The sequence below is a fragment of the Lagopus muta genome, chromosome 4, assembly GCF_023343835.1.
Source record: "Lagopus muta isolate bLagMut1 chromosome 4, bLagMut1 primary, whole genome shotgun sequence".
NCBI lineage: Eukaryota > Metazoa > Chordata > Aves > Galliformes > Phasianidae > Lagopus > Lagopus muta.
In genome coordinates, this window is record NC_064436.1 from 40729895 (window position 1) to 40746596 (window position 16702).

At 38.8% G+C, this 16702-nt stretch overlaps 1 protein-coding gene across 5 annotated transcripts in view; it reads right to left on the minus strand.

Moving 5' to 3' along the window:
* Nucleotides 1-4523: 4523 nt before the first annotated feature.
* PPP3CA (protein phosphatase 3 catalytic subunit alpha) overlaps nucleotides 4524-16702 on the minus strand; it is a 189885-nt gene continuing 177706 nt past the window's right edge. For 3 of the 5 annotated variants that reach the window (XM_048942992.1, XM_048942991.1, XM_048942990.1), the window contains 4 exons: nucleotides 15217-15301; nucleotides 12020-12117; nucleotides 9457-9486; nucleotides 4524-6325 (listed from right to left, as the gene is read on the minus strand). In XM_048942992.1, coding sequence (XP_048798949.1) covers nucleotides 6132-6325; nucleotides 9457-9486; nucleotides 12020-12117; nucleotides 15217-15301 — 407 coding nt within the window. In that variant the 3' untranslated portion in view covers nucleotides 4524-6131. The remainder of the gene's footprint in view (nucleotides 6326-9456; nucleotides 9487-12019; nucleotides 12118-15216; nucleotides 15302-16702) is intronic. The other 2 variants (XM_048942994.1, XM_048942993.1) reach the window with 1 other exon arrangement.

Consider the following 16702-nt stretch of genomic DNA (forward strand, 5'->3'; position numbering starts at 1 on the left):
TAGATGCATACAGAAAGCAATAAACCACCAGCTGGCAGATAAACATTACCTTCTCCTCAGGCAACTTCCTCAGAAGGTTACTGCTTCTTCCCTGGGGAGACACAAGATCTCTCATTTATCTCATATCCTGGTAATACTCACAAATCTGCACTACAGTAATGACTGTACACAAACCACATGCTTCAGGGCTTCATCCATTTGCCTGCTAAATCCAGGAAGGGACTATTTACCTCAGTAAAGGATCAACCAGCCTGTTTTGATGACTTCTTGTTCTTCTTCCGAAGTATCAGCAGCAGGTGGGATGCAATGTATGACAGAATCATACTGAGGTGGTGAAGAGGATATCCTCTTGTGCTGACCTATTATGCACATATCTGGATGATTTGTGATCAAAATTAGATTTGGCAGTAACTGCTGTTCCTGGTCTTTCACAGCTCTCTCAGACCAGCAATACCTTCATTTTCTCTTACCTTCTTCAATCTGTATCTGAGTACACATTTCCACTCAGCCACTGCAGGATACCCCTCCACTTCTCACATTTTCTGATTTATGGCTCCCATCTTTCTGACTTACAAGGCTGGAAATGCTTTCTCCTGTCTTAAATTACTGGAACCAGCATATGTTGTTAAATCGTAATAGCATATCCCAGAAACCTGGGCAGGTATTTCAACTTAATCACAAATGTGGTTAAGGGACGGAAGCCTCTGAGTTGGAAGGACAGATGCAGGTGGGGTTGTTCAGCCTGGAGGCAAGGAAGATCAGCATGGACATACCAATGTGTACAAACGTGATGCAGGGAGTAAAGAGGAGAGGTCTCGGTTCTACTCAGTGGAGAGACCAGGACAAGAGACAATGGGCACAAGTGAATATGGAATACAAAAGGCAAGAATACATATATATGGTTTTAAATAAATGCCTAGATGTTGAGGGGAAAAAATGCATTTCCTTGATTACACAACGGATGCCTGCATGAACTGCTCCAAGGATGCAACAGTCAAAGGACAAAATGATCACTTCTTGCTCAAGTTCTGCTGCTGTAAAAATGAAACAGCTCCAAAGCTCCAGCAAACAGCCACACAAGGCTCCATCCAAAAGCAGGGGTGAACCTCAGTGAGCCCCTCAGCAACTAGAGATGGGCTGTGACAAAGAAGTGGATGCTGCTGTCTACCACCAAACCTGCAGACAGACCGGCAGCAGCAAAATCAGTCCTTTAACATTCTTTGCCAAGTTGTATGACCAAATCCAAGTTTTTTACAAAGGATGATGGAACAAAACCAGCTCCTCTTTCTCCTGAAGCTTGTGCTGGAGCAAAGCACTGCCTGGAGTACATAGTTACCCTTCAGCTTGATAAAACATGATGGCCCATAAAAAACCAAAACTGCCCCCCAGTTATTTAAAATAAATAAATAAATAAAGCCTCATACGTTCTATAACACATCCTATCCTAACACATACATTCTATAATGCTTAGCAAGTCTGATACTGCTAACAGTCAGTTAAGTCAGCTCAACAAGCCTAAGAAAAACTTTCAGCTCCATCAGATCTTCCTTCTTCCCATGGGTGTGACAGCAGACCACTGGATTTTCACACACTTGCAAACATACACATGTGAATGCATGTGAACATTTATTTTTTCTAAATCTATCAAGAACCAGAAAGCTTGCCTTTTTGCACACTGAAAATGGACATTTTTAGCAGAATCAGACACCCTCTCAAACAAAACCTAAGAAAGTGAACTGCAGACTATTTCCAAAACAGCTGCTTTGGTGCTTGTGTTTATTTTAACATTTCAAATAGCTGTATTTGTGAAAGAAGTGTGAAGATGCATGGATCTGACTAATCTGAACAGCAATACCTTGAAAAAGAAGAGAAACAGATTTCTAAGAACTAAAATTATAAACTTAGTTTGAACCTAGAAGGTGTCCCTAAATTTTTGTTCCTTTTGCTGTGAACTAAAGCCGTGGAAAATAGATCAGGTCTGTACTAATAGGCAACATCTTTCAGCTGCCTGACCTCAATTTAGCTGGCTACGTTCTCAGATGTAAGCCAAATTGTCCTAACCTGCTTGAGAGGCTGCAGACAATTCTCTGTTGACAATAAATTAAAAAAAAGTTAAAAAAAGTGATGAAAGAATTTGCATCTGTGCATGACAGCTGGTGGTGCTGGTAGACACCTAAGCAGGTTAACACCAGCACAGTTCAGGGGAAACCCTGGACAGTAATCAAGATTGTCTTCTTCAGAGTGTTAGCTGTACACTAACAAACAGCTAACAACCTGATAGCTGCTGAAAAGGAAGATCATGGTAGTGCAGAAAATACAAGTAACCAACATACCATCTGCCACGGTAGAAACATAGCAGTTAAAAAATCCAGTAAAGCCTGATGTAGTTACCAATGACAAAAAAGAAGCCAGGAAGGGCAGTCGTACTTCAGTGCATGGCATTTCACTGAGTTAGGCTGTGACATCCAAAACTACCTTCTGCAGCAGACAGAAGGATGAGGAGAAGAGATGGGATTGCCCTAGAAAGATAACCTTTGAAAAATATTTTTGTCCTTTTAGAACTTAATTATAGGCTGAATTCTGGGTTATATTTGATTACAGCCCAGGATATACCTCAGAGATGCCCAGAATGTGACCTGTGCTACGGCAGCAGGGCTCAGTCCTGCAAAGAGCTAGGCCATCTTACCTCACTACACTGAGGAAGCTATTTTCACACACGCAGGGCATTTTTTGTTCTTCCAAGACATAAAAAGTTCAAAAAACCTCCTCATAGACTATGTAGAGTTTCCTAATGCAGTTCTCAGCCTGGGCTAACTAACTTGCTTGCCCTTAAGCTCTTTGGCATCTCATCTGCAGCAAACCCACAGCTGATTTTTCAAGCACTGATGGTTTAGATTAAGTTTACTGATTTAGAGATCTATGCTACACCACCACCACTGCTGAGGGAAGGCTCCTTTCCTCCTGGTAAACTGCATTAAGAAACTGCCAGAACCCAGTTAAACCAATACTGACAATATGATACACTGATGGACAGCTCTGCTCTGCATCACACAAACTGGCTGCTGAGTGCCAGCTCAGATGATTCTATGGAAACTCTCAACCTGAAGGTAACCCACTCACAGCTGTTCAGCTAGCTAACCTATGGCTAATGTGGCAAATAAAACAATCACTGGGATTTACCATTACTTTATACAGAAATAATCTGATTAGTTAGATGCCGCATGCCTCCTCTCTGTGTTTTATTTCTATACAATCTGAAATAAAAATTCTCTACAGTGAGGGCGGTGAGACATTGGAACAGGCTGCACAGTGAGGTTGTGGATGCCCAATCCCTGGAAGCATTCAAGGCCAGGCTGGGTGGAGCTGTGAGCAACCTGGTCTATAGGGAGGTGCCCCTGCCTGTAGCAGGGTGGCTGGAACTGGATCACCTTAATGGTCCCTTCCAACCCAAACCATTCTAAGATTCTATGAAAAACTTAAAAGTAAAATTGATCCAGCTTTCTAGCCCTGGATCTTCTGAATCAACTGTATTTTTCCCACCATTCCTACTTTGCCAAAATTAACAAGGTGCTGAGCTACACAGTAGAAAGAATGTGTAAGAAAACAGGTACCACACCGACATTTACTAATGCTACCTGAAAGGAAGACTGTTCCAATACCCACTGCTGCACTCTTGGGCATTTTCCATCACTTCTTCACAGGATGACGGAACTGTGGAAGGATGCTGAGCACGGTTAGGGAGAAAATGAGAAAAAAAATGCAGAGCTTTTACATTTCATCTCTGACTGAAAGAGAGAACATTTGAAATCCGATACAGAGAAGCACTGATTTTTTTTTTCTTTTCCTAAAGGAACACTGAAAATGAAAATGATACTAATCCACCTTTTCAGATACAGGAGAAGAGCTGGCTAAGAACATTTGTGAGGCCTGTCCATGCAATTTCCTTGTTTCCAAAGAGGACAGGATGCTAACCACATACTGTAGTTACATATTCATAATTCACAAGTCACAACGGAAAAAGGGGAACCTCCATTTGCCCCAGAGTTTTCTCTTTGCTGTGAAAGCTTAAGATGAGCCTTTCTGCTGTCAATTCTATAATTCCCCTTGTAAGTTTACATTTCTAGTTATAAATCTTCTAATTAAACAAGTCTGCAACAACCGTGGGGGGAATAAAAAAGCAAATTTTAAGTACGGGGCCCTCTAGATGAGAGAGGAAAGTGCACAGAGAGCATGTTGTTGTGCACTCTGCTGGTGGGATGCACTGTACTCATTTTTACAGAAAAAACAACTTCCTAGGTGGAATCTGGGAGGGAAAACTAAACAAACAGGCAGCATGTAGAGCACTGCAGAATAGCTAGGTAACAAATGCGCTTTTATTTAAGTAAAGAACTGACCTTAACTTGTGAAACATGTCCGTCTTCCTTTATACAGATGGTCTTCTCTGGTCCAAAGAGAAAGAGAGTAACAAATGCGCGCGCATGTGTGCACTTCTGTGATGTAGTCAGCAAGAAAGAGAAAAGCACTTAAGTTCATGCACATTTTTATTGAGTAGTAATATAAAATGCTTCTCTCATTGTTACAAGTGCATGCTTTTGATTGCCAACATTTCGAAGTCAAATTACAAAGGCAAGGCTGTAGGCTGTAGTGAATTACTTGGGCACTTATACAATTGTTAAAAAATATCAATGGACCGTTTTGTTTAGTTTTTCTTTTTAGAATGAACCAGTCGAAACCCGTAACTGATATACAAAGGGAAAAAAGTGAAAAAATTACACATTTTGTGGCACATGACAGAACATAACAAAATGACTAAACCATTATGACATTAACAGTTATCATGCATTTAGAATTTCACATGTAACTACAAACTTATTTAAATTTCACAAGGTTTGCTAAACATGCTACCCATCTATATGTGCACTGACAAGCTCATGTTAAAAACTTTAAGAATACTCTTCCCCTTAGATTTTTCAAAGCTTTTTTTCGATTACAAAATTTCAAAGGCATTAAGCATTTTTTTTTAGAGAATATAAAGTACGCCAGTATACATACATTTCCAGTATAAGTCAGACCACTAAGCGCATTACAGTCCCATACAGGCCTATACAGCCATTTTTTTTCTTAAAAAACATGCATAGGCAGATTTTTACAGAATATAGATGCTTTTCACTGCACTTAATATGGTGTCTTGTTCACTATACTTAAAAATGCACCACTCATAAATATTTAAATTCAGCAAGCCACAACCAAGACTTGATTTACCAAAAAAAAAATAAAATAAAATCCAAAACAAAACCCAGAAAACCCCCCAAACCAAACCCTCCTAATTATAAACAGCAAAAAAAGATTTATGTTACCATAATTCCAGTTTTTTTTTTAAAACAAAGAAAAGGATAATTGCTGCCAAATTAGTAAGATAAGTGTTATATTTAAAGAAGGGCATTGAAGCACACTAAAGAAACCTGAGGTAAGCATAATCTGTACAAAATTAATCCGTCTCTCTCTCTCTCTCTCTCTCACTCTCTCTCTTTCTCTCTCTCTCTCTTTTTTTTTTTTTTTTTTTTTTTTTTTGGCATTTTAAACAAATTTCCAACATTCTTTTTTTTTTTCTTTTTTTTCTATATTTTTAAAGACTGCCTAATTTATTTCATAGCCATTGTCTGACAAGAGTAGCAAAACATTATGAATAAATAGTCCTTATTTAGTTTGTACATTTTGTTAAAAATGCTTTGATGTCGTCCATGTTTAGTGCTGCAACTGTAAACGTACAATAGTAAGAAATTAAACAAAGTTTTCATGTCCAGTAACATAACAAAAGGCCTTTCAGTAACATATCTAGAAGTTCCCAGTGCAGTAGGAAAACATGTTCATTCCCCTAACTTTGCAATATATACCAGCATTAGCTTTCATTTTTCTACAAGCATTTTAAAGGCATGTCCAAAGGAGGTGTCTATCCCCCACCCCCCTCCCACCAGATTAAAGTTTACGATCTCTTCGGAGATGATTTTGTAAACCGAATCCAACACCTGGCCCCCAGAGCGAGTAAGCTATTATCAGAGGCAAGAACATCCAACTGCCAATGCGCAGCAACCCCATCGTGCCCTGCAGCTCACCCCCCGCCCGGGCAGCGGTCACTGAATATTGCTGCTATTACTGCCGTTGCTGTCAGTGCCATTAGTCTCTGTGGAGATTGCCTTGTTGATGGAGTTAAGGTTGGCATCAGATGGCACATCTCTGCGCGGAGGCATTCGCTCATTAATTCGATCTAAGCCTTTGGCCTCTTCGAAGCTAGTGATCTTATGCTGGGGTGAAAATCCTTTGATAGCTAAATAAAGGATTATTAAAAAGTAAAATTAGCAACGCAGAACTCTTGGCAGTTTTTCCCCCAACGAATGCCCTTCTTTGCCAAGAAGGCAACGAGAAGATCTGACAACATAACAGAGTCCTTACCGTGTACACACAGAGCTGGGGGTGAACCACCGCCACCTCTGGGAAACAATCTCTGTTTCTGAACAAGATCAACTTCCACTACTTTGTTGGTCATTGGGGTTCAGCCTAAAACGCTCTGAGGCCAACATGAAACTACAGGCTGTAATGCGGAACCACTGTTAGGGCACAGTGGTGGCCCAGTGAGTTTGGCATTTGTTGTCAGGGCGTACAGCCTGGAAGACACTGTGCCCCACCATAATACCCTTTTATCAGGGAGAACTTCCACGGAACTTTCAGCATGTCATGCACATTAAAACTAGGGGCTGACCCTGTAAGGGGTTGCCCAACATTCTTAATAACACAAGCAAGCTGCTTGCTGGTCATTTGGGGCAGTTGCCCTCTCCAGCTTCCCTGGACTTTTAGAAAGCAGCTCGAGTCAAATAGCAGCAATGCTGTGCAACACAGACTAGGGATATCATCATTTTGGCATATTGGTACAATTGAAATTTGAAAACACATTCACAGAGGACCAAAGTTCCAACTGGACCTGAGGACTTTTGAAACGCCTTTCAGCAGCAGCATTGATGAGGCCAACATTGACCTCAGAAGGCAGATGCAGGCTTATGAATGTATTCACAGACCATGATTTATTTATTTTGTCTGTGATTGAAGAATTTAAGATATTTAGCTTTAAAGCAAAAGAGAACAAAGCACTGTAGGCAAACAGCAGGTCACAGCCCCACAGACAATTTGTAAAAGCCTTCTGTGTGTCTTTCTCTTATCTACACCAAATCAGTGTGCTGTACTTCCAGAATGCTGCTTGCACTTTTGTTATGCCTCTAACTTAACATGCCATATAGCAGAAATGGTGTGTTAGTACCAGGAAAATGCAAACTCCCTGGGGAGAAAAATGGCAGGGGAGTTTCAAAGATCAAATTCAATGTTCCTTCCCACTCTTTATCTTCTCCCCTCTCTATCCCAAAGCATCCCTCCTCCAAAATGTAGTCCCGGCTCCAGACAAGCTTGAACTTCTGCTAAAAAAGAAAACACCAAACAAACAAAACCAAAACCCCGAACCCCAAACATCCCTGGTACCAATCTACCACTCCTTGCATTTAGTGGGAGCGAGAAAAGCGTTTTCATGCTGGTATTTTTGCCAACCATTCCTGTGAAAATGGATACATCCTGTTTGCCTCAGGATTTAGTTCCTTAACCAGTTTCACAAATGTTAGATTGGAACTTTGAATTGCATGGTTTTTAACATGTATCACCCTTCAACTCAGAAAAACAACAACATAATGGCGATTAGTTAAGTGAGCAGGGATGGAGCAGTGAAAACAGAACAGGCCCTAAAGTGAGTTTTTTTCCAGTATTTCATCTTCTACCACAAAAATGAGGATGTCTAACAAGCACCCAGGCCAATCCCTTAAAGCAACAGTTTAATGGATGGCTGTGTTGAAACTGAAACACTTGCTGTGTTCTGGAGCCGGCAAGTAGCACAGCTCAGTTGGAATTACAGCAATGGAGCACCTGGTGTCATCAGGCCCTGAATCAAACTGCAGAGGGACAATTAGAAAAGGGCAAAACATTTTCTCCATCATTAGCTTTGTCTATGTAGACTTATCCATTACAACTGTGGTTACTGTGTCTAACTAGTGAGGAAAGCAAATCAAGAATTAACATGAGGAGTGCATCATCCTGGAATGGGATCAAGTTCAATCAATTGCACTTCAAGCAGACACATTGTCATCTGTAATAGTGAAGAAGGTGCTCTGCTGCAGTTGCTGGTCAGACAACGAGTATTAGCAGTTTACATTGAGAGTATACTAAACACAACACATAGTCACAGAAAATCACAGAAAACAGCCAAACTGTCAACGAGAATGCACACTGCAGATTAGAGATCGCCAATAGGAATAGATAATTCCAACATAAATAGCAGCTTACTCACTGCTATTTAGAAAGCAGTTGTATTTTCTCTTACTTATTTGTTCTATAATTTTATTCACTGCTTTACAAAAATCAAAAACAAATTCAACTGGCCAAAAGGGCACATCTCACCAACAGACAGCAATCATCAGATTTTGTATATTTATCTAAAAAAGTACCCACCAAAAATTTGAGAGGGGCAAGAACAAAATACAACTGAAGAATTTTGTTTTAAAGGGGAATTATGAAAATTCTTCTTCCAAAACTTTATAATGCTGAATGAATACTGTAGATCCGCATCGCAATATGCAATTACTTTGGTATTAAATGTATAGTTAAAAATTGCTTATGGGTAAAATTAGAGGCCTGTCAATAAAGCATCATAGTTTTTGATGCTAAACACTCAGCTATCTTCCGAGGCAGCCAGACAGTTTTCATTTGTAGCTAAAAGAGTGCTAGTGTTAATGGTTGATCTAATGTAAATATCCAGTGTGTAAACTGCCACTACCAGAGGAAACAGACGTCTTGCAGACAGATGCCTCGTGTAGTTTTACTTAAAAGAGAAACAGAAATGTGCTGAACTGTAACAAAAGACCAATAATTTTTTTTTTTTTTTAATAGTGAACTAAAAGAAAAAAACAACAAACTGAAGAAAAAACAACAAAAGGAAAAAATATTAAAAGGCTGCGTGTTTTCCTTGACTAGAGATTGCTGAGAATGATTAGAGGCAGAGACAAGACCCAGCCTTCAGCTTACAGCTTTGGAGCTATGTGTCACAGAGCATTTACGTGCTGCTGCCGAGTTATGTCCCTCAAGATCCAAGTCCCCTGATCTCCTACTGCGGCATTACTCAGTGCTTGGTTCAACACACAGGAATTCCAACAGGATCGTAACTTTCAGAAAGAAAAAAAGACGACGACAACAACAACAACAAAAAAAAAACATTTTCCCCTTTAAAGCAATTACATTTTGGTTAATACCGAGCCACAATTGTTAGCCCAACACCCACACAATCTGTACAAGCTACAGCAAAATGAATACACCCAGCAGAGCCCTTATCTGTTGTAGCACCAACAGAAAGGGGACTGGCCAATTTACCTTCATCAGCCTCAATAGCCTCAACAGTAGCTGAAGAGAAGAAAGGGGTAGCAAAACGAATGAGAAAAATGAGCAGAGGATTTTAACTCTAAGAACAAATCAGTGAACAGCAAAGGAGCTAAAACACTAATGTTACTGTAAGTGCTGGATTTTGGCAAAACAGACACACACAGAAATGCTACATAAAAACAGTAATTTGCAGATCAAATTAAACTGAAATGTTTGAAACCACTTACAAAGTTGGTTTGAAAAGTGTTAGCTGCTGGTACAGGGCAAAAGAATCACATAAGCAACTTCTAAGAATTTTTTTTTTTTTGGCCTCTCTCCTGACTAAAAGAAACCTCCCCATAGGGTGGGAAAGAGTTTGCTCAGAGAGCTTTTTTCTCCGCTTGCAATCTCACTCAGTTTGCTCCATCTGGAAGTGTGCAGTGTCCTTTATGGCAACTCAATCTTTGACAACAAAATCATTTTAGTATTTTCAACTGTTGGACATTGAAACCAGACTGAAAGCTGTTGGGCTTCCAGAGCTGCAAAGCCTGGTCAGAGAGAGAAAAGGAGATTTCTGCACTGTTATGAGTAAATAAATACACTATATGTTATGACTGCTTTTAAACCTTCACAGTTATTAAAAAATATAGCTTGCGTTTGAGATCTAACCATCAGCTTTGGCTTGAATTTGTTCCTACAGTCAGAGTTTTACAGATGGAAGCAAATCAGCAAATGTGATCTAATATAGCAATCATACAGTTAAGCATTTAAGAAGAAATGTTGATTTTCAAGATCTTCACTGGTTTAAAGAACAGCTCAATAAGCAAAGTTTCTAGGGATTTCTCTCTTTTTTTGCCTTGTTTCTCCACATAGAGAAGCTTTTTTTTTTTACCTCCATAAATCCCTGTTTATTTATTTTTGTGGTTAGGATGTTAAATATGGATTGATATCAATTCTAAAATATGTATAATATTACCTTGCTGCATGGGGAAATTAGAGGAGCTAATCCACATGCACCAAGGTAAGCCTGTGCCTCTCAAGCTATAGAATGAGAGAAAAGACAAAAATTAAGCAACTGAACTAATACAGATGCAAAAGAAAAGGAAACATGACAACTACAATGAGAAAAATTAAAATGAAAACTAGATCCAAACCAGCACTGACACATTAGGAAAAGAAATAGGTGACTAAAATGTATTACTTCCACAGAACATAGTGGTCATATTTTCTGTTAAAACATACAATAATAAGAATGTATGCTTAATAGAAACTATGTACATTTCAGACTGTTTGGTGAATGGAGTACTACACGTTAACTAATTCAGATGAACATGTATAGTAATGTTTTACTGTGCTGGAATACTGCAGTATGAGGAGATTTTCCTTTCAGTCATTTGTAAACCAGGCTTCTAGGCAATTTTCTCAAATTCATTTCAATTCCTAACATTTAGCCAGGGCAAAAACAGCAGTTTCCTTGGATCATGTTTTCTGACGTATATAATGCAACCATAGTGAAAAAGCCTAAGATAAAGAGCTCAACCCTGCTGAGAGAGGTATCCCATGGAATCATATTGCAGCATTTTCAAAGCAGAACGTTACTATGTCTGTAACACACAAGTCATCAAAAAGAAAAAGGGAAGGAAAAAGGGGAAAAAGGCGTACCACAGAATACCTGCATCTTCCAGGTAAGAGAAAAGAGACAGTAAACGGGAAAAATACAGAGAAAGAATGCTCCAGGAGGGAAACAGGAAAATCAGAGGCTGAGACTGTGTTAAAATTATAAATATTTCTATTTCTTACATCTACTGCCAACAGGAGCTCACTAAGTCTGAGACTGGTATATATATATATATGTATATATATACACTCTACAGTAATGCACACAGAAAAAAATGGAGAGCTTATAGTAGTAAATAAATACTTTGCAGCTCTTTATTTCAAAAGGAATATTTCATCAAAGGCAGCCCTATTACAGACTTAAGAATTACCTGTAACAAAAAGCATTTGGTAAAAAACTGAGCCAACAATACTGTGTTTGTGTACAAGGCAAACAGTGTTGTTAAGAGCCTCCCTTCCTTTCAGCTTAAATCAGAATGTGAAATTGCTCTCATGCTGTCAGCTAGAATTGCTAGAAGATAAAATCTACTTCTAGAACTATTTTCATTGGTGATTCTCTGTGAGGAAGAACAAATCAGATAAAATAAGGGCTTGAGTGTCATTATCTAAGCTGAATCTCCTGTACTCAGTGTATCAAAAGCTGCTCTTGAGAAAAATAAAAGATGACACTATAAACTGTGGAAACAGTGCACTTCAGATGTGATGCTGATCTAACACTGAACAGTTGATTCTCAGGAAATTTTTCCCCTCCTCTTTCTTCGAAAATCAGTGGTACATAACAAGTCTGGAGAAATGGCCTGACATGAACTGCTCCAAATGCTCCAGTACAACAAATCACCTGTTTCACTTTGCCCTTTATTTATTTATTTCTGAGAAGACTTTGGCTATTTTTCTTGGGCTCTTCACATGGCAATCATTTCTTTTACAAATAATGACACACAGAGGCAAACATGCTTACCGCTTTGCAGTGTTTGTTTTCCTCCAGAAAGCACACCACTGGGCAGCATTCCTGTGGGAGTCAGCCCTTTCAGTGTCAGCACACTTTCACTCTCCTCCCTACAGAAGGAAAAAAATAAGGACATCATTCTCTTTCTTTCTCCCCTCCCAACACTGGGCCTTTGTCCTCTCTGTCAGCAGTTCACCTCCGCACCACACCGTACACGCACTGTCACTATAGTTAACAGAATAACCTGCATCTAGGAACCAACATACACAAATACCTATATTGGATTGCGCTAGAACTGCAAACTTGAAAGGATGAAGACCAAAGCAACAGTTATTGTCAATTAAGTATTTAAATGTCTCACATTGTGTGGTCCAAAATCAACTTAAATTGTTTTCTTTTTGCCTACACCAGGAGTTATTTATTATTGATCATCAGCCACTTTAAAAACAGAACAGAACACAGAGCGAGAAACTCATTAAAATTAATAAGCACTTCTACCCATAAAGGGTGAGTGCTCACTATGAGCATTCTTCTTCTAATTTTGTATGCTGAAAGTGACGCTGGATTCGAGAAAATATTATAGGAAACTGAAATATGTTTTCCAGGCCCCCAAATACATATGGTTTTCAAGAGATGTCAAGACAAATCCAACAGCTTTATCCAGACATGACGTTGCATGCAGCCCTCTGCAATGCTGATGATGTACCTTTTCAGCAGTAAAACTGACCCCAATTCTTCAAGAAATGAATATTTTAAGGTGTTTTACTTTGAAAAATAGAATGGCGTTAAGCTGGAGGAAGTAAACAGAAAGACAGATTTTGAGACGAATATGGTTTTGTTTATCAAAACTGCTTGTACTAGAATTGTTGACAGTTTTCTTTAGCCCAACGTGCCCTGAATTACTCATTTATTTCAAACAACCTATGACATTTGCTCTTGATGTTCTCTTTTTAGTTGAAAATGATTCTTTTCACACACATGCTTTTTTTAGTGTAAAAGTCCAAAACACATTGTGACTGTTTTCAGGTTTCTCAGGCGATTAGAACTGATGTTCTAATGCCCACTAATTCCAAATGCCCACTAATTCCAAATTTAAGATAGTGTTGTAATTCCACTACAGAATACTGCCAATATACTACCAAGTTTTTGCTTGTTCTTGCTTTGCTGCTGCAAGAAATGGTATAATGCCAAATAATTTGGTTCATTTTTTCTTTTTCTTTTGAATTAAACTGAGATATCACTTTGCGCATCACATTCACATGAAAAGTTGATTTACAGTATTCTTTCTTATTCTCTTCAAACCACTAAAGCTAAAACTGTAAGCTGTGAGGCTCATGGATATCACTTAAAACAAAGCACAAACCAGAATTATGTTGTATCCATCTCCCATCCTTGAAATGATATATATGTAAAAGACTTCTCTGCATATTTAAGTCCAGGTTTCTGTTAAATTCATCCTATATTTCAAAAGGTGCTCCTCAAAAAATATAGTGAATCCAAATGCTGCAGTTGAAGGCTATGGGAGAAAGCCAGTTCCCCAAAGTTTGTTTACTCAATATCACCAGATAAAAATAACTGTGCTATTTTGTGAAGGTGGTGGCAATGTCAGCTCCAGGCTTTCTGCCAGATTTAACACAGATGAGCAGGTGGAAACATCTGATTGCACCCCCGTCTTGTTTAGGGAAAAGGCACTATGCCAATTTCTCTTTTTTATGGATACCACTGAAGCAGCTCGTGCATCACTACTGCCTCACACATAACAGTTTGGAAACCCCAAAAAGAAACCCCATAAAGTCCTCCATCTCAGTATGCAATTTAAGCCATCCTGTTGCAATCTGCAGCGTGTGGGTGAACTGTTGTGTCCTGAATATGTGCCCACTGCTTGCACGTTGCAGGAGAGTCTCAAATCAAGGAAGTTTGTGAGTTCCACTTGAAATCAAGAGCGCGTTCTTCAAGTAACTATATTTATTTCTTTTATTCCCATCATATTACCACACCAGCACGTTTTTAAAAATCCTTTGATTTTGTACCAATTGTAAAAGCTATAAACAGACTACAACAGAGCAACATACAAGTTTTGAGCTCCTCACTACAAAAAAGACATCGAGGCCCTGGAGCATATCCAGAGAAGTGCAATGAAGCTGGGGAGGGGAATTATGAGGAGTGGTTGAGAGAGCTGGGACTGCTTCATTTGGAGATGAGGAGGCTCAGGGGAGACCTTATTGCTCTCTACAACTACCTGAAAGGAGATTGTGGTGAGGTGAAGGTCAGCCTTTTCTCCCGTTTAACTAGCAATAGGACTAGAGGGAATGGCCTCAACTTGCACCAGGGGACGTTCATGTTGAAGATTAGGAAAAATTTCTTCTCTGAAAGAATGGTCAGGTGCTGGAAGATGCTGCCCAGGGAGGTGGTGGGGTCACCGTCCCTGTAGATGTTCAAGAAACATTTAGATGTTTTACTGAGGTACATGGTTTTGTGGGGAAATATCAGTGGTAGGTGGACAACTTGACAACTTGGATGATTTTGGAGGTATTTTCTGACCTCGGTGATTCTATGATTCTGTAAGTTCCTGAATAAATCAATCAATAAATAAAATCCATTTGCTGCAAGGGAAGAATAACTGCATTTTCTATATTTAGACTTCAGTAGAGTATAGCATTTTTTTCTATTCTACTCAGAGACATCAAATGGAAAGTTCTAACATTGGCTAGCAACTAGTTACTCATGTTCATGTGTTTGGGGGAGTGCAGCTGAAGGTAACAAGCTGCTGCAATTCGCACTGATTTCCTGGATTTTTAGTTAATTTACCCTATTGCTTTCATATTTAATCACTTGTAGCATGAACTATGAGTGACAAAGCAGGACATTTGCCTTCCCTTTTAATGAGGCATTATGTGGAGTATACTCTCTCTCTTCATTTAACACTTGCCTCACAGTGTCTAACAGAGTTAACTAGCAAATGCTGAGAGAAAAGACTTAGAACAAAAAGTAACCACAATTTTCTTTGCTGATGTCTTGCTTTGTTATTAGTATTAAGTCCAGCAAAAACACCAAGGAAGATTTTTCAATGTGTCATGACAAATAGCAGTATTTCATGAATAAAAACTTTTTTAAAAGGTTGCAGCAGCAATAGAGTGCTCTATGTAATCATCAGAAGTTGTCTCTAAAGAAACAACAAAAAACCCCACAGCAAAAAACCCCTTACTTACCTTAGCACTGAGAAAACTCTAGCCATTTTTCCTATTGCTCTTATCTTGTTCCTTATAACCTCCTTTCGAGCAGCAGCTGTTGCTCCTATGAAAAATACATTAAAAATACTTGTAGAGTATTGTAAATAACATATTACTATTCTGAACACAAGAAATGCCTTATTAACACAATAGTTTGCCAAACTAAGCCATTGTCTGCACTCAAAAATACTACTTTTTGTTACTTGCAGCTCAGGTTGGTCACTTTTCAAGTCTGGTTATTATTATCTTTACAACTGTGATCCTTTTTTCTGCCATATATGAAGCCAGTGTGTTTTTCATCAACGTATTCTCATTTTCCATTTCAAAAACATTTTCAGAAACAAGCTACTTAGAATGTAGTTAAAATGTGAAAAAAATATTCAACATGAAAAGTGTCCAAGTCGTAAGAAGTCAGTTTAAAATAAATAAATAAATAAAATAGCAATGGAGTTAAAATCTGTTTTACAAACTCGACATTTTAAGTGGAAAAACAATCATACTTCACTCAGTTGTCTTAAAAAAAAAAAAAAGTGATTGGAATACATTTAAGGACAAGGAGGACGTGGTACCCTATCAGAAAAGCATTTGAGGGGTAACAAAACCTAAAACCAGAATTCTGGAAACCAGCATGAAACTGTAGAGATTATGTTGGCTGGCAGCAGTTAATAGAGTTCCATAGAAAGTACTTTCTTCCCACCATTACTATGGCCTGTTCATATTGCTTTGAAATTTATGAACTCACAAAATAAAAAAAACCATACACTGAAACAGTGACTGCCTTTTAGCTTGTTTTGCATGTGCAATTGCTAGTTGGATATATCAAAACCAAGGATATTACTATGAATCCAAAAAAAAAAAAAAAAAAGAAAGAAAAAAGGGAAGAAAATCACCTGAATGGGGGAAAACAAATAACTGTATTAATAAGTTAACTGAACCAGCAGTTTCTTTTTAAAAAAGCTTATATAAGAAAAGACTGTGCTGTACTAAGTGAACAGGTTCACTTGATTATCAAAACTAAAACCACATACATCATAAAGATTTCTCCTCAGAGCATTCTGAATGAAAGGCAACTTTGCCTTGTATGGCTTGTATATTGTCTGACTATTCCTACCTCTGAACTTCAACGATGCAAACAGAACAAGACTACAGCAAGGTGCTGCTTGCTTCTTTGCTGTTCCAGAATTCAAGGACAAATTGATAATTTTTATCTTCAATTCCAGATGAAAAGCAGCAGAAAAGCCCAGCCCTGGACCTGGTTGCACAGGCCTTCCTTCACCATATTTAAGCACAGTTACCTCAGTCAGAAGGATTAAGAAGGAAACACTGACTCCAGCCATTTGGGGAGTGCTGGAGCAGTCCAACTGAGCTAAGCAGGTTTGCTGGGTACTTTCCACGGCCAACATTGAGATAATTCTTGTGATTCATCTCCACACAGCTCTGCTGACAGTAGCCCCACAGTTCCACT